Source organism: Tinamus guttatus, unplaced genomic scaffold (genome assembly GCF_059628265.1).
Source record: "Tinamus guttatus ecotype Peru unplaced genomic scaffold, ASM5962826v1 Tinamus_guttatus_pri_ptg000138l, whole genome shotgun sequence".
Classification (NCBI taxonomy): domain Eukaryota; kingdom Metazoa; phylum Chordata; class Aves; order Tinamiformes; family Tinamidae; genus Tinamus; species Tinamus guttatus.
The window spans coordinates 5,023,334-5,048,899 of NW_028288672.1; the positions used below are offsets into that span (position 1 = coordinate 5,023,334).

The 25,566-nt window shown below is 39.5% G+C and overlaps 1 protein-coding gene across 4 annotated transcripts in view; it reads left to right on the plus strand.

Moving 5' to 3' along the window:
* The window catches only part of WASL (WASP like actin nucleation promoting factor), a 45,845-nt gene extending 31,418 nt beyond the window's left edge, over positions 1–14,427 (plus strand). For 2 of the 4 annotated variants that reach the window (XM_088521894.1, XM_088521898.1), the window contains 6 exons: positions 1,397–1,565; positions 4,157–4,199; positions 4,619–4,772; positions 8,483–9,003; positions 11,230–11,338; positions 12,711–14,427. In XM_088521894.1, coding sequence (XP_088378020.1) covers positions 1,397–1,565; positions 4,157–4,199; positions 4,619–4,772; positions 8,483–9,003; positions 11,230–11,338; positions 12,711–12,772 — 1,058 coding nt within the window. In that variant the 3' untranslated portion in view covers positions 12,773–14,427. The remainder of the gene's footprint in view (positions 1–1,396; positions 1,566–4,156; positions 4,200–4,618; positions 4,773–8,482; positions 9,004–11,229; positions 11,339–12,710) is intronic. The other 2 variants (XM_088521895.1, XM_088521896.1) reach the window with 2 other exon arrangements.
* The last annotated feature ends 11,139 nt before the right edge of the window (positions 14,428–25,566 follow it).

Genomic DNA, 25,566 nt, shown 5'->3' on the forward strand with positions numbered 1-25,566 from the left:
TTGTATATTGTTCTGGTCAATTCTAGATACTTGCTGTGGAGGTGTTAATCTGCAAGTGCCAGATAATTCACCTGTCGCAGTGCCTGCTGCTTTCTGCATCGGTCTGCACTGTGCAAGCCCAGGTGTCGGGAGGCTGCTGTCAGGAGGTGTAGGGAGACTGTGTACTCCATACACACACAGTCGTGAATAGATGTCCAAATATTTTCCTCTACCAAAGTCTCATGTTTTTTCTCATCCTCTTTAGTGTGAGGTCAGAAGCCTGAGTTTAAGATAAACTATTTAAATTGACTTGCAGGCTGTAGCATAGCAAATTGGAGGAGAATGGAAGATGGCTTCAGTTTTGGAAGAATGAGATTGCTGATCCTTGTAGATATTTTTGTTTTGATTTTTAAGGACCTACACCATAGACATTCACGAATAACAAGCTTAAATTGCTTCTTAGTGTTTAAATACTACTATCATGTAAGAGCTATCCTCAGTGGAAACTAGAAGAAAAAATGGGTGGAAAAGCTGCTAGAAAAGATCCTTTACTAGTGTTATGTAAATAACAGAAACAAATAGAATACTGAAATTGGCATGAGTTTAATTCAGATGCATTTAAAATAACTGCATGAGTTATTTTAACACTTCTGATTTGTTAATCTTGAGGATGAGGTATGAGAATTTTAATTCATAATTCGAGTGTTTAATTTGTGTTCCATGCTGCTTTTATTGCTAGTGCTCTTCAAGCTCCATTTTTGTCTGTGTCTCAGGTTATTTTGTGAACCAAAGAATGAAAAATCCTGAATAGCTCTGTAAAGGCTCCAGTGCTTCAGAGACTTCATAACATGTACAGAGTGAAGCCTATCTACAGTCTGAAGTTCTTGTGTGTGTGATGCTCTGTGAGCTGTAGCAGAAATCATTCCCGTTTGATGTTTGCTAAGCGAAAAATCCCCTTTAAGATCAGTTTACTGTGCTGTCAGGGCATGCTGGTGTCACTGTTTTATTTATGGAAGTCAGAATACAGAATCTAGGATTGTAGTTACAATTGTATGTACAGACATACCTTAATGTTTCTTGTTCTGATGAATAAAAAAATTCAAGAATTCTGTACCCATTATAATTTTTAGTTTCAAATCATCTTTTTTGCCAAAATTACAAAAATTAAATTCCAGCTTATAAAACTGTGCTGTGATTGCTCTGCTGTAGCAACTTTTTTTTTTTCTTCAGCAAGTAATTTGGTTAATACTTCTGACATCCAGCAACTCAGTTGTGTGTGGAACACTGGCTATGGTACACTTAGCTTCCCATTCAAAAAGAAGTGTATATGTAAGGAGAGGGAGTGGGGGCTTAGTAGGTTAAGTAGGATTTTGTTTAAGCAGTAGTAAAAATCTTCTATTTTTTTTTTTCTTCACAGGTCCAAATCTTCCAATGGCAACTGTTGATATCAAAAACCCAGAAATTACAACTAACAGATTTTACACTCCACAAGTCAACAATATTTCATATACCAAAGAAAAGAAGAAAGGAAAAACTAAAAAGAAAAGATTGACAAAGGCAGATATTGGGACGCCATCTAACTTCCAGTAAGGACGTTTTTGAGATTTGCCAATTCCACATGCCAGTATTCCAGGTTTAAACTGTGTGAGAGTTGGGTCACCTCAACTGCAGGGGCTGTGAGCCGGCACGCTGTGAGGTCTAAAGCTACTTGAGGCACGGCGAAGTTCACTTCAGTTCTAAACACAAGTAACTTGCTATCCTGAAGTCACTTAGCTGCATAAAGATGCCTTGGTTAAGTGGTTGGCTTAACAGCCTCATTGATCAACTGTTTAACATCATGGTCTTAGGCTGTGGCTGTAAATTGTCCTGCAAAGTGTGCCTGCTGGTGTGGTTTTGCAAGGTAATGGAGACAGTACAGCCCTGTGGTCATCTTTGGCTTCCTGTTTGTAACATTACTTAACTCTGGTGGCACTGTGTCTTGTGACAGAAGTACAGAATTCACTGGAGGCCTGTTAAGGATCAATTGAGTTTGTTTTTTAGAATTTCTTATGTGATAGCTGCTGCTATAGAGGGAAAATGTTGTTTGGGAAAGCTCTGCTTGAATTTACTGAATTGCTGATGGTTTATTGAGTGGTAATTTGATTATTTGATCTTCAGCATTTTAGAATAAAATGCTGCTGTTTTAACAAATAAAAAGCTTGCGTTAATTGCAGGAAACATTCGTTTCCCTATAAATCTTAGTAAGTATTAGGATTACATCTCAAGTTAGCGAGCCCTTTTCTTTTGAAGTGTTTTTTGGCATCATTTACACTGATATGCTTTTCTAGACTAAAAATCCCTAAAATAGCACTAGTGCTGCTAGTTAGCATAATTTATTATGATTATAGTAATATTATAGTGTTTTGAGAGAGCATTCTGTAGAATAGGGCAGAGGACAGAGAATAAAGGAGAGGCTGAAATCCCTCCGTGCCCAGGCTGCGCTCAGACACTTCAGACATCTTGCTGAGCGGAGAACTGACGGGCTACATCTGTTCATTCCTCTCAATACAGGAAAAACAGAGAAAATACCAAAGTGAGACTTAATCTGTAAGGAAATTGAGTAATAATTGGTAGTTGGTCACTCCTCTAGCCATGCTGATGTTGGCTTGGCCCAGGCAGATGAAACTGCAAATCACATTTAGCCTCTGATCAGAGCTGTTGGAGGGGTGTAAAGTAGCACAGATAATATACTGAGTATGAGACTGTTTATATTGTCTGCCAGGCTCTGACAGTTGTGGAACTCTTTATGTGCAGTCATAAAATATTCAGGTTGTCCTAGAAAAGCTGAGAATAAGATGATATAAAATATTTAATGAAGTTCAAACAAAGGATACGTTCTAGTTTGTGTCAGAATTTGTATACAGGCTAGGGTTAAATGTAATTTTAAATTGTATATAGTGAACCTTTGCAAAAGGAGCTTGAAAATGTGTGAATTTCAGTTTACTATTCTGAGCAGCTCAAAAAAAGAAAAAAAAAGTACTTAATTTAGCTTAGAGCTTCCTGCACTTTAAAAAAATATCACAGGACCTATGGTTACCTTAAACATTTCCAGAGGTTTGTTTTTCCTTGCAGTGCATAATGTTTGTGGTCATTATGCACAAGTAACTTTTATTTTCCTTTCTTTGAAGTATGAAAAAATAAATGAGAAATATTGTTAACGTTTTACTTCTTAGGAACATTAGTATCTGTAAAGTTCAGTAATAATTTCTGATTAATAGTATCATGCTCACAAGCTTTTTAAAATAACGTTATGAAATGTACAGGCATGTAGGGAGGAAAGTATAAGATTATATTTGCTAGTAAACTTCTGTTAACTTGCCTATGCCAGCTTAATACATTATAAATGGGTTTGAGACTATATATATTTGGAAATACGTGTCTAGTTTACACGAAGCAAGCTGTATCTTAACATCCAGAATAATACCGTAAGTCTGACTGTATGGTGGTAATAGAAGGAATTCAACATGCTTTCCATTTAAATAAATCTTATAAATTATATTAATATTTAAGCAAAGCAAAGAGTTTCTAATTCTGCCTTTTCTGTAGGCAAAACAAAGGGCTTTTAGTTCTGCCTTTTTTGTAGCATAATGCAATTTTAAAATCAGACTTTCTAAGAAGAAAGTGCTTGTAGTTATACCAAAGCCAACAACTGGACGTAGAACAGCATCATCACAGAGGAAATCTGGATTCTGGTGGTAGTAACAGCCCCAAGCCTGGATCCAACAGGAATGAGAGAAATGTCAGGAAAGTGAGAGCAAACCAGGATGGGAGGCAGCAGGAGGATTCCTGCCGTGTGGCACTAAGGACCATGGCAGATGTACAGCCCTCCTATTAGTATCAGTATTAGCACTGCAGGATGGAATGGAGCCTTAACGTCTTGCTGCAGGCTACATCCTAAGGGTAAAATTGCTGCTTTCTCTGTTTTCTTTTTCTCACAAGACAAAGTGAGAAGGGAAGTATTGCTGTTTCCCTCACAAATGAGGCACTGATGTGTCCAGTGAGATCAAGGTAGAAGCTAAGTGGTGATACAGTTATCTAGGGGTTATTTTCTTAATTTTAAAACTGTTATTTTAAAACAATTATTAATTAGATCCTTTTTACTCTGTGGATTAAATGGATTTTTCTGTGTTTTTTTAAGGCACATTGGACATGTTGGTTGGGATCCAAACACAGGTTTCGATGTAAGTATTTTGATACATTGTTCAATATGCTGAATGGTTAAAAGCTATTAAAAGCTACAGAATATTTTTTAATTTAAGTGGTTGAAGATCGGTATCAACTAAATATTAACTGCAACTCATGGTATTTTGATTACTTTGTTTCTGTAATTTAAGCATAGAAAGATGATGTCTCCATCCCCCCAGCAGAAGGGAACCAGAGGTGGGGTAGAGGGAAAAGCATGTAAAACATGAGTTTTTTGTTAGGTACATTCCACACCTAAAATAGCCCTAAAGTTCTGACTGCAAATTCAGCATGGAGAAAGTGATTTTGTTTTTGCTGTTCCTCCTAGGTACATTTGTTGTTTTTTTTCAATACAAGTTTAAGAAAAAAAAAAAAAAAGTATTTCAAGATACTTGGAACTAATCTGTTTAACTTACAGGTGAACAACTTGGACCCAGAACTGAAAAATCTTTTTGATCTGTGCGGAATTTCAGAGGCTCAACTAAAAGACAAAGAAACTTCAAAGGCCATATATGATTTCATTGAAAAAACAGGAGGTGTAGAAGCTGTTAAAAATGAACTCCGTAGACAAGGTGCGTTTCCCTTTACTTTCACATCAGATTTTTCAGGGGTTATTCTGCCTTAAAAATTGGATTGTATCACTGTTGATGATATTTGGTTTCTCATAGTCTTCTCTGGACTTCACATCACTATAGATATATTGGATTTTGTAATGCTTCTGTACGTCCTGCACTATGGAAAAAAAAATCAAAAAAAAAAAAGGTCTGCCTCACTCATGAGAATACTTTCTCCTAAAGATCTTTTCTGTGTCAGCTGAGTATCTTCCAGTAATGCTTTGCTGATTGCAAAGCTCTGCAATGCATTTCGTATGGATTTGTTTCAGATTGTAAATGTTCTGTATTTTATTTATAGTCTCAACCTCATAAATAAATTAAATTCTTAAAAGTCATATTTCTGTTATCAGTGTAGTAGTAGTACGTGGCTGACAAGCATCCCTCGCCCTAGTAGCAGTGTGTGATCTGCCTTGCAACAGCCAGAGACCTGGAAATCTGATGTAAATGTTTAAAGAAACCAAAGGTGTCTCCTCCCCTTTCTCCCCCTTCCCTCACCGTTTAAAGTAAAAGGTAGCACTTTCGGATCAGGGAGGTCTGATTAGGTTTCTGCCTAGAGAAGACTCTAAAATAAGTAATTTTGACTTTTAAATACAATCTCAGCTGCTGCAACATGGCAAGTCAGTCTGAAAATTACATTGCCAGTATCAAACTTCAATTAAAGATTGCCCCTTGGAACTGTTGAAATTATAGCCATCTTAAACTAGTAAATAAATTGTTCTAGTGCCTGAATAGATGCAGGTTTGGGGTACAGTAATTTATTACATTTATTCCTTAGGTCCCCCACGTTGGAGTGGTATGTATCTGAGCTGGCATCCAAGCATATATTTCAAATTATTTGTGCTTAAACTGTGTGATTCTTTTCTAATGGATAGGAGATCTTAGTCCACATTTGTTTGATGGTGATACTAGATACTAGTCAGACTTTTAGTTGAATTGCGAGCAAAACTTGAATTCTTGATTTTTGTCTCAGTAACAAGTCTGTCAGTTTCTTTGTATAATCTTAGCTCTGTTCAAATATGTACAGAGTTAATGACACCACACTACTGACTGAAAATTTCTTTGACAAGATTTGTCTGGAAGTCCCTGTGACTAATTTAAAATACTTAAAATGTTAGTTTTTCTACAATGTGTGCATTAACGTCAAGCTATGGCTACTTTGCCTGCATGCGATTGAAAGATTAGCTGCCTTACCTTTAACATGCATGATAATTAGGATCAGGCTTTTGCCTTGTGGTAGAGGTAGGTGAATGCTCCTAGAAGTATAAAATTCATAATTTCAGTGGTTTTATCCAGAAATATGCTGTGGTGTGTAATTTTGACTGCTGTTTGAAATATTCTGTTTTTTCACTGAAACACATTTTCCTGTCTTCTGTTGCAAGAATTTCTGTGCTTAAGTGTTCACCCTGTGAAGATGCTGAGGAGAATCACAGTCAATATGTTGTTCTTTTGAAACAAGTTATTTCTTGTTTTATTTGCCTGCCCTCTCTCTCTTACTTCTGTTTTTTGATTTTTTTTTTTTGGTGGTGATACTATCAATAGACTTTACAGCTCTGTTGTTAATACCCATGTTCAGATTAATTTGCATTTTTAAAACTTTCTTCTGCTTTCACTTGGCATGTGTGGGTTAGAGGGGGAAGGAATGGCCTCTCCTCCTTGCTTAAAGGAGAGCAAAGCTTTGCTATAGGTATTACAGCTGCCTATAGTCTGCTCGGGAGGGGGCTCTGATACAGGACATGGAATATTCATTCATTTCACTTCTCAGTTAAAGTGCAGATAAACCTCAAAAAAACCTCCTGAACTGTATTTCCACAGCTTAGATGTTGCATATTTATCTGGAACTGATGCAGATAGAGAGGAGAAATTTATATGATATGAAGCTTAGGAAAATGACGGTTAAGAGCAGTATGCCTTCCTATAGGATGTGCAGGGAAGGAGGCATAGGTGGTTCTCCTTCAGGCTGCTTTTTCAGGGATTTCTCCTCTCTGTTCCCTTGCAGATAGGTTGCTTTCTCAGCTGTTAACAGGAAGGGGATAACAGAAGAGGTAAAAATCACGCATCTTTCTTGAGGACAAAGTCCTTTTTACAATCAAAGCATATGCAATTAAATGTGATTTTTCTCTACATATAGAAGAGAGAAAGAGAGAGAGATAATCATGTATATATGTGAGATATATATATATATATTAACCCAGGCACTGTCATATTACTAAGTAGTTATATGAAATAACCGCACAAACCACAAGCCATTAGATGCTTAATGGAAGAGGAGATCGAAATGTGCTATTTAAAATGCTATTAGCAGAGGAAGTACACAGCAATTCAACACAAACTCATAGCAATGATCCTGTGCACTGAAGTATCTTTGAAGCTGTTCTCTTCTTACATTCTTTTACACAACGATATTGTTGGAAATTATTTTCAGCAAAAGAGAGTGAGACTTAGTTTTATAAGGTTTGCAGGGAGGGGGATAACATATATTTTGCTGGGACTTTGCAGGCATAAAATATGAGAGAGAGGCTCAGAGTAGCTTCTGTTGGCAAAAATAAAGATCATGCAACTTATGAAGCGTTTTTTTTTTTTTTTTTTTTAAGAACACATTTTAAAAATGCTCGTACTATTAACAAGATAAAATTTCTAAGTGAATGTTAGATTTCTTTTGGGGGAAATGCTTTTTCGTATCACCACTAGGCAATAAGAATAGGAAACTCTGTAGTTTGTTGAGGGGAAAAAAAAAAAAAAAATTTGTTTAGGAGGTGCTTCACATGGCAGGGGGAAGCAAACTTTGAGTGCCGTGTCGGGGAGGAAGCATCGCTCCAGTGAAGCCATAGTCAGTGGAGCGAGATGCAGTTTTGTGACAGCTCCCTGCTCTTGCCCACCAAGGAAAATGAGCTGGAGGAGATTCGAGTTAGTCTTTGTGCATGTCCCCCATCATGGGTAACTTGAGGTGCTCTAGCAGGGGTCCTGCTGCCCTGTTTGCTGCCAGGTCCTGTTTAGGGATGCGAATGCACACGGTTGAACACAGGGTGCTTGGCACTGTATGCCGCCTTCTCCCTGTATTAACACGTTTCCAGTTTCTTATTACTAGAAGGTAATGCTTCAAAAATGTTTTCCTCAATAATTCCAACATAAATTAATAGATAATCTACAGAATGGAAATTATGTATACTTCATTTTAAGAGTATTTTCATATCTTTTTTCTCTCCTTTCCTTCCTTCGCAGTTCAACAGAATTTTTAAGGTTTCTTTTGAAATCCTGCCAGATTTTATTAAGAGAATACACATCTTCAGATATGTTTTGGATTACGAAGGAAATTACTACAGTAGGACACTCCCCCTCCTGATAAATAAACAAAGACATAGCTTGTTTTTTGACTTAGGATTCTTTTTATATACTGCAGTCATTCCCTGCAGTAATGGCCTGTGCTCTCAAAATAGAGACAGGCACAGGGGCTGTGTTAGCCTTAGCTTATGTCCGTATAAGTGTTATTTATCTTCAGCTGTTTTCAGCATAATCCAGGATTGATGAAACTTGCACAGGCACAGAGATCCTTGTAAAAGGAAACGCAAAGCCTTGTTCTTGTTTTTGGGGAAAAAAAAATTGGATCTTTCTATAAATCTCCAGAATACTGAGTAGCCTGTAATTCTGTACTCTGTCTTGTTCTGTTTCAGCTCCACCTCCACCACCGCCATGCAGAGGAGGACCCCCTCCACCTCCACCACCACCTCCCCATAGCTCGGGCCCTCCTCCTCCACCTGCTCGAGGCCGAGGGGCTCCTCCTCCTCCTCCTTCAAGAGCTCCCACAGCAGCACCGCCACCCCCACCTCCATCTAGACCAGGTGCAACAGTGCCTCCACCTCCTCCAAACAGGATGAATCCTCCTCCTCCACCAGTGCATTCATCATCTGCACCATCTGGTCCTCCTCCTCCACCACCACCACCAGCAAGTGGGTCATCAGTGCCCCCGCCTCCACCTCCACCTCCACCCCCTCCTGGTCCTCCTCCACCACCAGGTCTTCACTCAGAGGTTGACAACCAGCTTCCAGTTCCTGCAGGAAACAAAGCAGCACTCTTAGATCAAATCAGAGAAGGTGCTCAGTTAAAGAAAGTAGAACATAACAGTCGACCAGTGTCCTGCTCAGGAAGAGATGCACTATTAGACCAGATACGACAGGGTATACAACTGAAATCTGTAAGTAAAGCAGTTTGTTATCCAAGTCCCTAGTGGAACTTGCAAATGGATAGAATACATGAACAGTAACAGCATGAACAATAACTTGCAGCATTTTCCTTTGGGCTAGATCATATTTTTACATTTTTTTTTAAATAAGACTTTACTACTGAAGAAAATATTAGGAAGTACATTTGCTACGTGGAGTTTTCTCATTTCAGATTTGCTTTTCACTTTCAATAAAGCTTTAAATTCAAACTTTAAGAGCTTTTGCAAGAAGTAGTATGCAAAGACTGCTAATCTCTTGAGTACTTCAGTGAAAAGTAACTGCAGAGAGTGGGTTCAGCAGTAACAATACTGTAAAGCAATCAGTAGATCACTTCCTGCCACCTTAGAGTCCTGTGCTCTGCAGATGTTGAGGCTGCCTCTCTCTACCCCTAGTGGTTTCCTCTCTTGTTCCTGCTGCAGCTCAGGGTGTTTCTTGGTGTGTTCTTTATGACACTCAATATGTGCAAGACAATTTTCGCCTGCAGATACAGGACTGCTATTAGGGTGACTTCACCCTGTAGGTGGTATAAAATGCATTCATAGTAATATGTTGGCCTGAGGGTCTGGTAGATGATGTCTAGAGGATGTTATAGCTGAAAGGTGAGCCACTTCTAACATTACAGTAAAATAGCCTAAAAAAAACCATTAGTAGCACTAAATTGCAAGCAACTCCTAATCTAAGACTAGTCAGTAGTTAGGATGATTGTAGAAGAGATGTGAGAGGAAACAGAACTGAGCATGCAAGATGATCATTGCTTTTTCCAAGCAAGGAAGTCAGCATCTTCCCTTCTCAAGCCTCATCATCTGGTCCTAGTGTAGCCATGCTAAGGAACAAACTCTTAGCCTTTCTTGCAGATGACTAAATACTTTTTATAAACAGATTATGCACCTATAACGTGTAAATCTTAACTTTTTTCTGTAGTCACTTCGTATTTAGGAGTATGCTTATTTTAACAACTAAGTCTGCCGAGAAAATTTTATGCTGTGAAAGTTGCAAAAAATTATTGAAAGCAGTCGTAGCATTGAGTGTTCCTCATAAAGGATATTTGCTGACGTGTCTAGGTTGATTCAGTTCTGTGGCCCAGGGTAAATAAAGACTGTGACACTTTAAAGGAAAAAAGGGAGGAGGAAATGAAGTATGCTTAATATGGTGTAACAGTCTTTAATTTACCAATAAACGTGTAACTGTTGCAGTTTGAGGTGTTTGAGGCAGTATATCTCTTTTAACAAGATTAAACTAGCTCACGCTGTGGTAGATGTCCTGAGGATAATGCCATATCCCTCTGGCCTTTGAGATCTGGAATATGGGGGGTTTCTAGAGTTTATAGATTTTCTCACCTAATTAGTCAAGCTTTTAAAAAAATGTTGAGATGATTCTGACACTGAAGTGGAAGAAGATATTTCTAAAGCTTCTTTAGGCCATGTCTCTCTTCCCCCCTGTATTTTAACTTCACTCTTGTCGCCCCTCTTCAGTCCTTTGTACTCTGTAAGTGCAGTTCATTTCTTTGTCTCTCATTAGTTATTACTTGTCACCATCTTGCATTTTGTTCTTTACACATTTGGTTTAAGCTGCTTTTTTCACAACTTTCATTCAACTTTCAGCTGATCTGATGCTCAGTACAAGTTTTTTGCTCAACTGCCTTTTTTTTTTCTCTTAACCTCATTGACTTTCAGTTCTGCTGTTTTTGTCATTCTTTTGTGCATTTGATGCTTCTGGTGTAAAATGTGTAAGGGCATACTAGTATTTAATTGTTAGTACAGGTATACAGTATCAGAGACTAATTTCAAAAGGGATAATCAGCCCAAAACAAACTTGACTAACAAACTTAAACAGGAAGAAAAACTGTTGTACACTAGGGATAAAAAGGGTGTCTTTTGGGAGAGAGGGGAAGGCATATATGATCATTATGCCTGTAAGATTGCATCAAGAAGCTTTCTGTTAGTTGAGCACTTGCTTCCTGGTGTATGAGTTGTAATATTCAATACCAGTTCCTACTTAAGATTCTGGTTTAAAATAAAAAAAAGGACTTTTTTTTTTTTAAACATAGGTCTAGTTTGAGCTAAGAAAACTGAAACTATAGTTTCACTTGTCCTCCCAGCTGAAAATGAACTTAGCAATTTTATAAGGACAGTTTGTCTACAAATATACAGGTTGTTTTTCTGATTACGTCTATGTATCTTCCCCCCCTGCCCCACAAGGTATCTGATGGCCAAGAGAGTGCACCGCCTACGCCAGCACCCACCTCAGGAATTGTGGGTGCCTTAATGGAAGTTATGCAGAAAAGGAGCAAAGTCATTCATTCTTCAGGTAAGCCTGACAGATCTTTTTTCTCTTGACATCAAGCTGTCTATTTAAGTGTTAATATTTCAGTGGAACATAAAATCTTAATAGGAAAAAAAAATCAGAATATAGTCAAATATGGAATGCTCTAGACAGACGATTAGTGATGGCTTCAGGGCTTACACTGTGCTACCTTGTGAATTGTATTTGCAGTAATACTGAATTAAAAATTACTAATCAAGCTTAGTAACCATCTCTTCTAAAGACTTTTTTATATCTGATATATTTTTATCCATTAGATATCTAATGTAATTTTAGTGAAAAGAGTATTTTGGAAAGCAGGCTTTTTAAAAAAAATCTTTGTTTCTACAAGCAAAGACTCTTGCAGAGTTGCACACTCTTAGATCTCTGTGATTTCCAGTGTGCTTTGGATGCCACCTGCTGGATAGGAAATGAATGACTAGTAGTGTTACTTTACTACTTGTATACTTTTTACTGAACAAACTTTTCAGACTTCAACATGTTGAAAAAGTAAGACTACAACAGTGACAAGAGGACAAACATCAACTTGTAATGAATACAGTTCAGTAGTTGCAGTGCAGCCATTTAGTTGCATCTCTTCTTTTTTCGCTTTGGTTGAATGCAATATAATTATATATTGATTTGTTGACCTGCATAGTAATTTCAAATTTTACACAAATTGCTTTACATCAATTAAACACCAGAGGATCCTAAATTCAGAGCTATTAAGAGGTGAATTTTCTGGCCTGACAAATCAGTATTTTTATATGTACGATAATTTACTAATTGTAGCCAACTAAATGTGCAAAGAAAAATGGAAAATGGAATAAAGTTAAAAATAGAAGCAGTCGGTAATATTCCAGTAACAGCAGTCTGAAGCCAACAAAAACTTTTTTCCCTGCTTAGGTAGTGAGTAAAAAATCCCTTCATAAGGTAAGGTTGGGGAAACAGTTCTTTAAGTTTCAGGAGTGAATCTGTTGCTGAAGTTAAAAATCCATCATGAACATGGTATCTACTCACCTTTTTAGAGAAAAGTAATAGCAGTGAAAGTGTGAAATGATGAAATGAAAGCTTGTTTTCTGTCTCACAGCAAAAGAGAAGTCTCTGGTTGGTTGGTTGTTTTTTTTTCCCCTATAGTAGGAAGTCGATGAGAAATGAAAGGAATTAGAACTTATGTCTTGATAGTGGTTGCAGCTTAAGATCAATGTGCCGTAGCAATTTTAGTAAAATACTTCAGTGTTACCAAGTATGTTGTCTTGGCTTCATTGAAATGATGGTTCTGTTTCCCACTACTCTTCCTCCTCCGCCATGAAAATTGTGGAGCAGCTAGAACACTTTTGTCCTGCATGCAAGTGACTTGTGCTTCTTTGTCTTGTAGATGAAGATGAGGATGAAGATGATGAAGAAGACTTTGAGGATGATGACGAATGGGACGATTGATCATATATTATATTATATATATATATTTTTTAAGGTGAATGATATACTAAACACTACTTTCTGTCTATGGATTCTGTAAAATTTATCATGTAAATGTTCTACCAATTTGCTGTATATTTTTGTTGCCTTTTGCTTTTTTATTAATCTGTGCAATACCTCATTTAATCTGTAAAGGTTTGTCATAATCCTCTACAAAGCTACTCCCTGTTAATGTGTGCGAGTTTACACCTGGATGATCATGTACATGTGAATACTTTCCATTCCATCAACAAGGGAGTTTAAATGTAATATGTGAGACTGACAAAAACCTTAATGTAATTTAGTTATAATGCAAGAAGGAAAACACTATTTTCATACCCTACTTTTTCTGTATCTAAATTTTCTTATTAAAACCTAGTATAGCACTATGTTCTTTAAGTGATGCAGCTCTTAGTTTATTTAGCCCCTTCATTTCAAATGCAACATTACATGAATGTTGAGGCTGGTTTATAATATTGCACAGTTACAAATACATCACAACATTGCAGTACAAACCTTTCTAGTACGCTTTACATTAAACCCAAATCATACAGATATGCACAGCTAGTTGTGAAGATTACCTTGCCCTAACTGTAGCAATACGGACTGCTATCGAACGGCAGTGAATAATTGAGTGCTTTAATTGGAGAACTACCTATCTGAGGTCAAACAGGGTAGTAAAGTGGTGTTGAAGACATCTTTGATGCAGACCGGTTTGGTCCTCTCTTTACAGCTCTTATCTTTCAAAATGAAGAAGTATAAATTGCTGGGGGGCTTTACTGAAGTCTGGCGATTGCTACAGTTTGATTTTTAAAATCAGTTTTATGTGTTCTTTGGGCTGAAGGGCTGCATTTAATGCTTGCTTCAATAATGTTTAATTACATTTTAAAATGTGTAGGGCATTGGTGTACTAATAAAGTAAACTTTAGTGGTATTACTTTGCAGTCTTTGAGTTATGGTACATAACAAATGCTAAAGCACCAGTCCCACATCCAGGAAGTCGGGAAGCCATTGACTCGGAATATACACTTTGAATATGTACTGAACTTTATGGCAATATTCTGCCTTCATACGTTGGCTTTAAGACCAAGGGTTGTGATGAAGATCAAGGACCCTATTCACAGGAATGGTATCGGAGTAAGTGGACAGCAAATGGGTTTCTCATTTCACAGCTTGCACATCTATATAAGTTGTACTTTTATAGTGTGGTAAATATTGGCATATCTGCCTATTACAAAATGCTAATCTATGTTAGGTGGGTATTTAATATCTGCAGCACTAAGTACTGTTAGTTACTGTAATTTTCAGGTAGAGTGTGGGTTTTTTGTTTTCTTTTTTTAAGAGAACCACATTAACTGATGCAGAATATTTAGTTAAGTCAGTCATATTTGGAGCATAGTTAATACATAGTGTTCCTGGATCTCTCACTGTAGTCAATGTATCAAATTAAATTTAAGTTATCAGAATTGTATTGACTGAAACCCAGTGTTGGCCTGATCTTGACAGGCTGGACCTGCATGATACGGCTTGGATTTCTAACAGTTATAATCTAGTCTTTAGAGAATGAGTTTAGACGTAAGAAAAAGAAAAGAAAGTTGCTGAGAGGTAGTGGGAGAGGTATGGTTGTAGTTAAATTATTCAGAGGATGCTGACTTTCTTCCAGGAGTAATTTAAGCACATAACTTGAGGAAAAAGAAAATTCCAGGTGGTCTAACTTCCCTGCGGTGGCTTTTGCATTGCCCTCTGCTACTGGAAACCCCTTCCTACCAGCTTTGCTGCTGTAATGGCTTGAGCACAGAGTCAAGTGCAAGTGCAGCCTGGGTGCACTAGTGTCCGTGGAGTTAAGAGCTTGTGTATAAGGAAAACTATTGTATGGCTTGCATATAACTTCTGGCTCTGCTTCCTTATTCGTATTGCATATAGGGCATTTAAAATTAAGCAGATGGGGCCTAGAGGTTTTCCAAACACGCTGAGCAGTAGGTATGTTTAGCTCTTACGTTTTCTGAGTTGGGATTTCTGTAATATAATTATGCAGATTACAATTCATTAATCAAATTTGGATTCCAGGTTTTGGAAGCTCTGGTGAAGTTTTGTTATTGAGTAAAACTTTTATTTGTAGATACCGGCCAAAGGAACGGCTTGTTTGTTTGTTTTTCTTTTGTTTTTCCTTTTTCTTCCTCCATATAAAAACTACGCTGACATTCTGTGTTGTCCAGATGAATATTTGCTTTACAACAGCGCGTGTACATGACAAAATTCAGGCATAAAGACTGCAGCAGCGATGAAGGTGAAGTCGTGGCCGCGGCTTCAGCGCCCCCCGCTTGCCCCGTGAGCAGAAGGCAGCGCCTCGTGGCACCGGCGCGTCCTTGCTCCGCGTCGCGATGAAGGCCTCTCCTGTGTGCTCCGGATCAATGACTGTCCAGGTAGCCTTAGCAATTAACACACTAGCATGAGGCTTGTGTATCTCAACACTCTGTGTGCATAGACAATATCAGCTAGCCACTTACACGTATGAAATCCGTACAAAAAGAGTCTCAATCACTCAGTTTTCCATTTATCAAACTGAAATTTTTAGTATGTGAATTTTTGAAATGTACAGTGAATAGGATGTTGCACTGGTGGCAATTCATCATGGAGCATAATAAAATTAATTTGACCCAACTAGTGTAAAACTGTGGTTATTTTTTATTTTGTTTTCAAGCGTTAATTGTAGTGCAGTGTTTTCCTTAAAGGTAAACCTTTCCTTAAAGGTTAATTGTCCGAGTTTTGTTTTACAAGAATAGCTTTTAAAATAGCTGCACGTATTGATTACACACTTGGAAAGTGATTTTGGTTGCCTGGCCAAGTTCACCCAGCAGTAAATAGTTGCTGTCAAATCTCAGTAGTTTTCATGTCTGGAAAGTTGGATAGTGCTAGTGAATAAACACAATGGGCCGAGAATGTAACACCCTGGCAAACGGGGCCGCTGGGAAGGGCCCCTGCTGCCGTCAGGTTCAGGAACACAATAACCTTTCAAGGTTAAGCAAAAATAGCTTCATTAAGAAATGGTCCGGAATGAATGTGCAACAGTTGACTCTTCAGAAAATTCTGATGTATTAACCTTTTTTCAAGATGTAAGTATCTTGTATGTAAGAATGTAGTGTTAGAGCTTGTTGCATTTCATAAATCTGCTTTTCTCCCCGAAGTCTGAACAGTCCTGCATCTCCAGTATTTGCCTTGTGCATTCCTGCTCTTTCCTAGTCTCGGGCCTTAAGTACAACCCGAACTTGAGGTTGTTACTGACAGGGCTTGCCGGGGCCTCCTGTTATTTCCTCTCTGCTTAGCGAGCAGAAGTTTAAAATGTGCTTTTGAAAGGAAGCTTTTCTTTCCAAATTTCGTCATTTAATCGACAACAGTTGCTAACATCATGTTCCCAAGTAGGGTGTATGTAAAAAGGAAAAAGGAGTGGGTTTTTGTTTTGTTTTTGTTGTTTTTATGGAGGGCTGTTGTCAGTCCATTGTAACGGCCTTTATCTAATCATTAGAGGAATTCCTAGTCCAATTAAAGTTCCTGAAGCTTAAGTACAGTGATAAGCAGCTTTATTTTTAGAAAAACTAAAATGGTTTAGGGAAGCTTATAAGATATTAAACCCTTTTCTTTCAAAAGGAGCAGCGTTACTGCACCACGCTCCCACGAGAGTGCCTGTTACTATGTATTTGTTTACTGCCTGGAGTTGTCTGTGTGAGAAGAAATAAAATACAGGGCAATAGCAAACTGGAACATTAGCTGTCTAGGTTTAATGCAGATGGTTAAACCGGCAGCCAGGCACTAGCCTGGCATTTTCCTCTCTCGGATAATACTTGAAAGTGTGAGAACGTTTATAGAGTTGTGGAGGAGATTTTTGTTGATTTTAACAACTTAGCTTTTGAAAGTCACAGCGATGAAAGCAAACATGTTAAGGAGAGGAATGGAAGCAATCACTGCATCAAGTTTGAAATGCAAATAATAGGAGTTGTTTTCTGATAAAGTTTGTTGTGTGCTGAATTTTGCAATATTTGCAGAGTAGCTTGCTAGGATGAGCCAGAACAGTAATTTGTCAGGTAGTGGAGTTCTACTCTGACATGGTTTTGGGTAACATGGTTTGGACATGCCTGCAGCACTTGCCCATCTTTACACAGCTTAATGTTTTTTCATTTATTGTAGGTTTTTTTTATCTATTAGCACTAAAATACATACTAAAAGGCCTTATTGCTTGTGCTCTGAAGTGCCGTTGGAGTCTTTTGGGGAGTGACATTCTTAAGCCATTGCTTCATGTTTCTCTTTTCCCCCCTCCCTGAAGGTTAATTGTCTCCGCTCCGACTTTTGTTATTCTGGCAGCGTGAATTTTCAGCTTGGTACTCGGTGATTAGAGGAGTGTAACCTTTTCTGAGAAACTCCAGGGAAGTTTTAAGAACAGAACAAGTTAGGGAAGAGCAATAACCAGCCCCGTATTCTCGGTTGTGCAGACTGCGATGTAACAACCTGGAGTTTAAAGCTGGAGACTAAGAAATAAGAACAGATAGTGCTTGTGCAGATACAGTAATGAAACACCACGGGCAGGCACTTAAAAGTCACTTCCGTGTATGTTGATGCCAAAGAATAAACAGCTGCCAGAGCAGTCGAACTGCCTCTGAAAGCATTTGTGGGTAGGTGGGACTTTCCTACATGTTTGGGGAACAAGTTACACTGATTAAAGAAGTTCACATTTGGGTTTTGTGCATGTGTGACAGAAAGAGTCTGTCCTATTAGGTGCTGCTATAAATCTTTCACGTTGGAATAGTTTTTTTTTTTTTTTTTCAAACAAAGCAGCACCTATTTCCTCATCATGGAGGGAGAAAATAATTCTCAAACGATTAATCTTTTGGCAGAGCTAAGTTTGTTCACCTGTCATCAGGGAATCTGTATTTATTTTAAAGTTCAATACGAAATGGAAAAACATTCAAGTCCTAGTTTAGATAAAAACCCCTTGCACTCTGGAGCCCAACCACAGTGAACATTTGTAAGCATGAAAGGCTGGTGGCTGGAGCAGGATAATGCTGAGAATCCGTGTCGTGAAGCACCCTCAACAAAGTTAGGTTTTTGCCTGTTGTAGTTTAAATAAGCTAGTCCTCAGAGAAAGGATTACTGACATTTACCTACTGTCCCCAATGCCTGTAAGAAAAGTAGTTCTGGAGAGCATGTGAGATATCACTCATTAGACAGTGGTCAGGCCTAAATTTTGCACTTTTAACGATACTTATAGTGGCTTATCTAATAAAAAAAAAAAAAAAAAAAAGTATTGAAGCGGTTGGTAAGATCACGTGGCAGGGTAAGTACAGTATCTTGCTATTTTAATGGGGATGCTATTGATCAGTTCTCAGCTTCCCATCAGAGTCTTACCTATGTGCTGGGCTGCCTTTTTATACATGAATAAATCTGATTCCAGGAAGAAAAGCATAGCAAGTGGTAGACAGACCTTTTTGTTCTTCTGTATGTTTCACATTCTGCCAAAAAAATAAATAATACATCTTTAGAAGCACTTCCTGATGGCTTTTCCAAAGCTTCAGAATGCATGCTCTGAATGGCATGCTCTGGTTTAGGAAGAAATTCAGACTTTCTTGGCAGGTGGTCTCTTTGCAGATTTTTTGTGGTCTCAGAAGAGCATTTGTATACAGCACATGGTGGTGATGTGTTTCTTTGCCAGGCAGCCTGTCAGCTTTCAAAGTGAATAGAAGTTGTTCCTGGTGTGGATTCTTCTTGGAGAAAAGAAATGATCTTACTCCATCTTTGTCTCAAGACTACTCAGGAGCATCCAATGACCAACAGAGAAATTTGTTTTTAGATTGCTGTAATGGTCAATGTGAGATGGGTGGCTAAGAAAAGAATTCCTCAAGGATCCAACCCAGCATAGACCTCTGTTGATATCAAAAATACTGGAAAATCTGTTGGGAATCGGTCAGGGGACACACCTTGGCTGCTGAGTGTATTGCCCGCTTCATGTATGTTTTTTGTCTGTGCTGTTGACCTCTGGAAATCCCGAGGGCCTCTGGCAGCTGTTGAGGTAGTTGTGAGGGTCTGGGCGGCTCGGACTCGTACGTGAGGAACCGCTCTGCTCAGTAGCTTTTCAGCACTGCCCTGTCCGTCTAGTTACATTACCTGGGTTTGACATGAATTTAGAGCAACGTTCCTGATACCTCAAAGTATGGGTGCCAGCTGATTAACAACAGCACAGCAAGTCCTCTTCAGCTGAAGGTCCAAACAGGCCTATAAAGCACCCAAGGCACCTCCCTGCAGGTCATTTTCTCGTTTGCACTCAATGGTATAACCAAAGATTCCCAAAAGGCTGCAGGCATGGGCACTGGCTGAAATCAAGCGTAGTGGTGCAGGAAGTTATCACCCATAGTACTGATCTCACTCTTAGAACAGCCTTTCTGCTAGAGCAGAAATCTTCTAGGAGATGATTCAATATGAGAAGATAAAAGATCTTCATACTCCCTGACTGCACACTAAAACTTGATTTATGTTTCCCAAATTGTATCTTTCCCAAAACCATTTTCAGGGCTAAACCTCTTACCATTAGACTGCTAATAGCCCTTTAGAAAGGTGGTAAAAAGTCTGAGTATCTGAACACCTGCCGTCTTGCTCATTTTTTTCTGTGAGAACTCACGCAATGTGTCAGGAGGAGAAGGCCCTGGATGGAGCTGCTGCTGTGTATGGCAGAAGCACCTTATTTAGCCTCTAGCAGAATAGCTTCACAGACGTTAAGTAAGACACCCCAAAAAAATCTCTAAATCACAGAGTTAACCTAAGCAGTTAGATTATCTCTGTGTGTATGCTGGGTCATCCTCTAGGTCAGCCTAAAGCTGTGCTTTTGAGTTCCTTGTCTTATGCGGTCCAAACCCTGGAAACCCAGCCACAGTATACGGTTCCTCCTGGATTTAGTTTTAATGAACTGTATGTGAAAAGCGTGACTTGTGAACAATATTTGGGACTTAAAGTTATAGCGCTGTGGCTAATGCTGAGATTTATGAGTGAAAGGATCTCTCTGGGCCCAGCAGCACTTTGTTTCCCAGTGGTTCCTGCCCAAAGCTCTTGGCTGTGAGTGACAGTGTCAGCAGATTAGCTGGTGCTGAACACGGAGTCCTCGGCCAGGGCCAGGCACGGGAGATGAGCTCTGCGATTGCGGCAGGCACTGTTTGTACAACCTGCAGCAGCTCTCCCCCTATCGTATGGCCACCGAGATCTGCCTGTTAATAAAAAAAATCAGACTTTATTGCTGGCTGCCTATGAAAAGGCACTCATTTCTCCTCAAAGATTCTTAGAACATGAGAGTTAACAGGGTGTATGTCATTAAAAACTGCTGGACTCTTCGGAGTCCTACCAGGTCTACAAGACCAGAGTGCAGCAGTGTTTTTGCCGCACTTTTAGAAAGCTCGGGGCCTCTGAAGGCTGTAAGTGTAGAAGGCATTTTGTTTATGACCTGGATTTATTGCAGCTCTCCGTGTGCTGGCTCCTGCTGGTCTCATCTTACTGCCTTGTCTGTCTGTATCCTCTCGGTTTGAAAGGGGCCATCCTGTTTCCATCAGCGTGCACGTTAGAGCTCTGACTTTATTTGAGGAAAGGCAGCCAATAACTTTGAAGTGTGTGATAATATTTTTGCTGTGTACTGACAGTCATCTTCTATATTCCTAACCCCTTGGATCATCATGGAATATTATGAGAAATTATCAGTAGACACGGCTTGAATTAAACCAATTTCTTTTCCTCTCTTAAATTAAAATTCATTTTATTATTTACCCTTGACAAATAAAATACTAGAGCCACATGGCAGAAATGTGTCTGGTCTCTAACTCAGCTGAACAATTTGATCCATACTGTTCTTCAAATCGTTGGACTTGCCATACATTTTGAGATTGCAAAGAATTTATTAATCTTTCTGCGTAATTTTCTATGAACAGCTGCACTGTCAATTCAGGGACACAGAGTTCTTCCAAGAAACACAAGGGCAAATGTTGCTTTTTAAATCTAACCTCCCATTTTTATTACTCTGAAGGTAGTTAGGTTCTAATTTTGTAGCCTCAGCTTCTAAGGCTCTTGCTAAACGGAAGCTCATACATATACTAATCCCAAGTTTTGCTTCAGTTTAATTATTGCTTAATTCTCTGCCTATGTGTCCCAATATTTTTATCAGCACCTTTAAGCATTTCCTCACAGTAACAAAACAGGATTGCAAGAAGAGTTCACACAGTAAAATGCTACTATGGATAAAAAATGATTCCGTTAAGGCTCTTACAGAAGTTTGTGACAGACATTCACAGTTAGTCCATTACTCCTTATTTCCAGCATTATATTTCATCCAGTCATGAAATCCTTCCATCAGCTGATATTGAGCACCACTCGGTTATTAGGCATTGTATTAAACATTGTATTTAATCCATCCATTCAGTTGTGTGTGGTGAGAAATAGGGATATTACGTTTATAGAAAGCGAGTGCCCACAGTTTGGGTTTTTTTTTTAAATGATCTTTATTCAGTAACTTTAATGTACCGTAGCTACCTGTTCAGCACACACTCTGTGAAGTAGACTCTGCATTTTGCCATTGTTTCCCTTTAAATGCTTGTTATCCCAAAGCAGAATGTAAGTGATGTGCCAAATATAAGGTTACACGGAGATGGGAAGCATCTGCACAGTCCGTATGATCAAAGACTCCAAACTTCTCTGCAGGGCACATGAACATTTGGCAGAATCCATAAAGCAGAAACAAAGACTGGAATTACAGGCTCTAGAAGGGATTTATTTGTTAGGTTATCTGAGGCAGTGCCCCGTTACACAGAAAGATATCAGTCGGTACAAGACTATATTGAGAGATCATAAGTTCATATTACAGTTTTGGCAATTCTTAAAAATGGCAAAACATTTGGCCTTCATAACAGAGTAATTATTTGGCTGTCCAGAGGCTAAATATATATTATATATATATACATATATAAAGGACATGGCTCTGTGGTCTCGAAGCATACTTTTTAAAAGGAAGTGAGGTTGATTCTAAGTATTTCATTATTTTTATTGAAATCCTTGATCGAGTTTTTTTTTTTTAAGATCAGATCAAACTTAATTTCTCCTCTAAACTGTAATTAGATATTGTGTATGTGGCGAAGTGTTAAAGTAGCTACACACCTTTGCTTTCCGATGAAGTATGCGAGAGAAAATTTTAGAATATAGAAAAACTGGAAAATGAGTGAAAAATGCAATGCAGATTTTTTTTGGCTCTAGAGAAATTAATCGTAAACAGCATTTACTTATATTCATAGTGCAGTTATAGTTTCATCTTTATTTACCCGCTAAGGAAACCTCTCATTTCTGTTTATCAGCCTTCCGGTCATCAGGACAGAACCCTCTACCTGAAATATAAAACCTTCCATAACATGAAGTCTGCTAGGAAGTATTTTCTTCGTAGGTAGTGAGACATAAGATCAAAAGATGTTTTCTTCTTTGTTTCTGGAACAGAAGCAGTGGGAAGAGAAAAAGCATCTTGATGGAGCTTTGATTCAGACTGTCTGTATTGTTTTGAGCTGGCTCTTCTTTGCCTCTTGTATTTACATCTCGTGTGACCTGAGGTGAGGATTAAAGGGGAAAGAAAAGATTGCAGGATGCCTTTTCACTTGACAATGCACAGCCCAGCACAGATATGTGTCAGGAAAAAAATGACATTGGTGAGAGCTACCTGAGCCCAAGATCATCCTTTGATCACACTGAATTTGTCTCTGAGAGGAGCTATTGAGAAGACAGGTTTCTCAAAGCAAATGGAGGAAAGCAAGCCTCTTCTATGAGAAGCACAGAAATGAAGGCAAAGGGAAAAAGAAGAGAAAATGGGTCATCTTCCCTTCATCATTTTTTAAATAGTAATTGGAGGAATGGGCATGAGGGGGAAAAAAGCAGTTAAATTTCTCCCAGAGCACTGTAGAGGCAAAGCTGGTGCCCCCTCAAACTACCCCTCGAACTGCAAGACTGAGAGCATATAATATATTCATTTCATTATGCATCTTTGTGCAGCATTTATCCTTGGCCTGCAACAGAGAGTCCAGTTCAGAAGCATCTGTGTTGAGAGCAAGCGCGAAGTTCTGCCACTTGTTAGCCTTCATGTTTGCATCCAGGAATGCTATAGATTATCTCTTTTAGGAGGCAGGAAATCAGAGAACTAAAGCTACAACAACATTTCCAGGCTAAATCCCCATTTTCACTTAAAAGTTCTTCATAATAAATGATGTAACTCCTGAACTGCCTTCAGTTGATCAATCAGTCAGCTTCAGCTAAACTGAATGTGCTGCTTTCAAAGGAGCAAGGATGATGTTTCCTGCAAAAGCTGTATGTTCATACTGCAAAAAAAAAGGTGTATCATTTAATGTACTCAAGTCCATTAGTTGCCTGTGCATGCTAGCGAAGGCTGGAATTAGATAGGTTGGTAGGTTTATAATCTTTCTCCTTTGCAATGAAGATCATTGCAGCTCTCCAAGTTCCAGCAAGAAGACTAAATAACCTAGCAGAGCTTTTCCAAACCATGAATTTTTGAAGAGATAAGTGGTTTCACAATTTTCCTCAAGAAAAAAATAAAAAGAAATCTGCCAGAGTTCTTTATGAAAACTAAGCAGCAGAAGGAGAGAAATCTTTAATCAGCGCAAGATAGGAATTAACCTTGAATTCAAATAAGGAAGTACTCTGTAAACTAAGCTATGCTCAGACTCAAATTATATTGAGGCTATCACTCTACTTGTAGAGAGGGTTCGATGTTTACCAGCTCAGAAAGAGACTGATTTGGGAACTGAATGTTTCACCATTCATTGAAATATGAAAGAGAGAATTATTGTTATTATTTTTTTTTTATCGTTTCTGGCATATGAGTCGTACTGCAGAGCCAAGACTCAATAGCCAGAGAGGCCAGGCCTATTCCCTCACTCTCATCAGAAAGTCCACTCCAGAGGTGATGAATTAGCCCTTTTCTGATGAAAGAGCCACTGACCAGTCACTTAATTCCCAGCATATACCAGGAGGCACAGTTAGTGTCAGTGTGATAAGAAAACAGACCGGGAAGATTGAGTGCTGCAGATTGCCTTGTCCGAGTGACAGGACACGGCGGGGGGTACAGCTGGCTGCCACCGAAACGAGATACTGCTCAGATCAGAGCTGATAAACAAGTGCAGTGAAGTCTGGGACCTGTCTGCTTTTGCATGGATGACCTCGGAGTACCCAGCAGCCACATCACTGAACTGCTTTGCTTAATCTGTATTTAATTAAATGGTAGTCATATACATCATTTTGTAAGATTAACGTACAGTCACTCACAGGTATGGCCAAACATTGTCACTGTGAGGCAGTTAAATTATCACTATCCAGGTTAAATGGTTCTGTATGTCCAGTGTAGATGACACAAGAGCTAATGATGTACCCTCCATGCTGGGAGATACAGAATAAGTACTAAGGAAAACTTTCCAGCAATATGGATGGACTAGATGATCTCTACAGGTCCCTTCCAAACTCAAACAATCTGTTACTCATAGAATCATAGAAGCATAGAATTGTTAAGGTTGGAAGACACCTCTAGAGATCATCTAGTCCAACCCCCCTGTACATACAGGGTCACCTAGAGCACGTGGCACAGGATTGCACCAAGCAGGTTTTGAAGATCTCCAGAGAAGGAGACTCCACAAACTCTCTTGGCAACCCGTTCCAGTGTTCTGTCACCTTTCCTGTGAAGATTTTTTTTCCTTAAGTTCATGTGGGACTTTTGGTGTTTCAGTTTGTGGCTGTTTCTTCTAGTCCTGTTGCTGGGCATCACTGAAAAGAGGCCGGCCCCATCCTCCTCATGGCCTCCCTTGAGGTACTTATAGACACTGATCAGATTTTCTCTCAGCCTTCTCTTCTCCAGGCTGAACAGGCCCAGCTCCCTCAGCCTCTCCTCATAGGGCAGATGTTCCAGGCCCCTGATCATCCTTGTGGCCCTGCGCCGGACTCTCTCCAGCAGCTCCACATCCCTCTTGTACTGTGGAGCCCAGAACTGGACACAATACTCCAGATGTGGCCTCACCACGGCTGAGTAGAGGGGCAGGATCCCCTCCCTCGACCTGCTGGAGACGCTCTTCTTAATGCATCCCAGGGTCCCATTGGCCTTCTTGGCCACGAGGGCACACTGCTGCCTCATGGTCAACTTGTCGTCCACCATGACACCCAGGTCTTTCTCTGCAGAGCTGCTCTCCAGAAGGTCAGTCCCCAGCCTGTACTGGTGTCTGGGGTTATTCCTCCCTAGGTGCAGAACCTTGCACTTGGCCTTGCTGAATTTCATGAGGTTTTTCACCGCCCAGTTGTCCAGTCTGTCCAGGTCCCTCTGGATGGCAGCACAGCCCTCTGGGGTATCTGCAAAGGGACAGATGTAGCTGCCTTTGGAATTGGAATTTACATCTCTCTTTGGCCAATATTCTGTGATGCTTGTTTAGGGAGATTAGGAGGTCCATCCATTATGTATTTTTAAAGGTAAGTTTAATTGTGCTTGGTGTTGTCTTGGATCAGAGGCAGTACTTTCTAGAGCTGCCTTTCATGCTTCATGGTGGCTCGTAGCTGCCCGGACGCACGCAGGGCCCTTGGCGCCGCGGTGGCTGCGGCGCGCGGGCGCCGCGGGATTTGGGCCGGGCCGTGTGTGACGCCCGGCTGCGCACTCAGCTCCCCGTGTGATCCGAGCCCCTCGGGACAGGGCACCGTGACAGCGGCACCGGCAGCGTGGCGGGAGA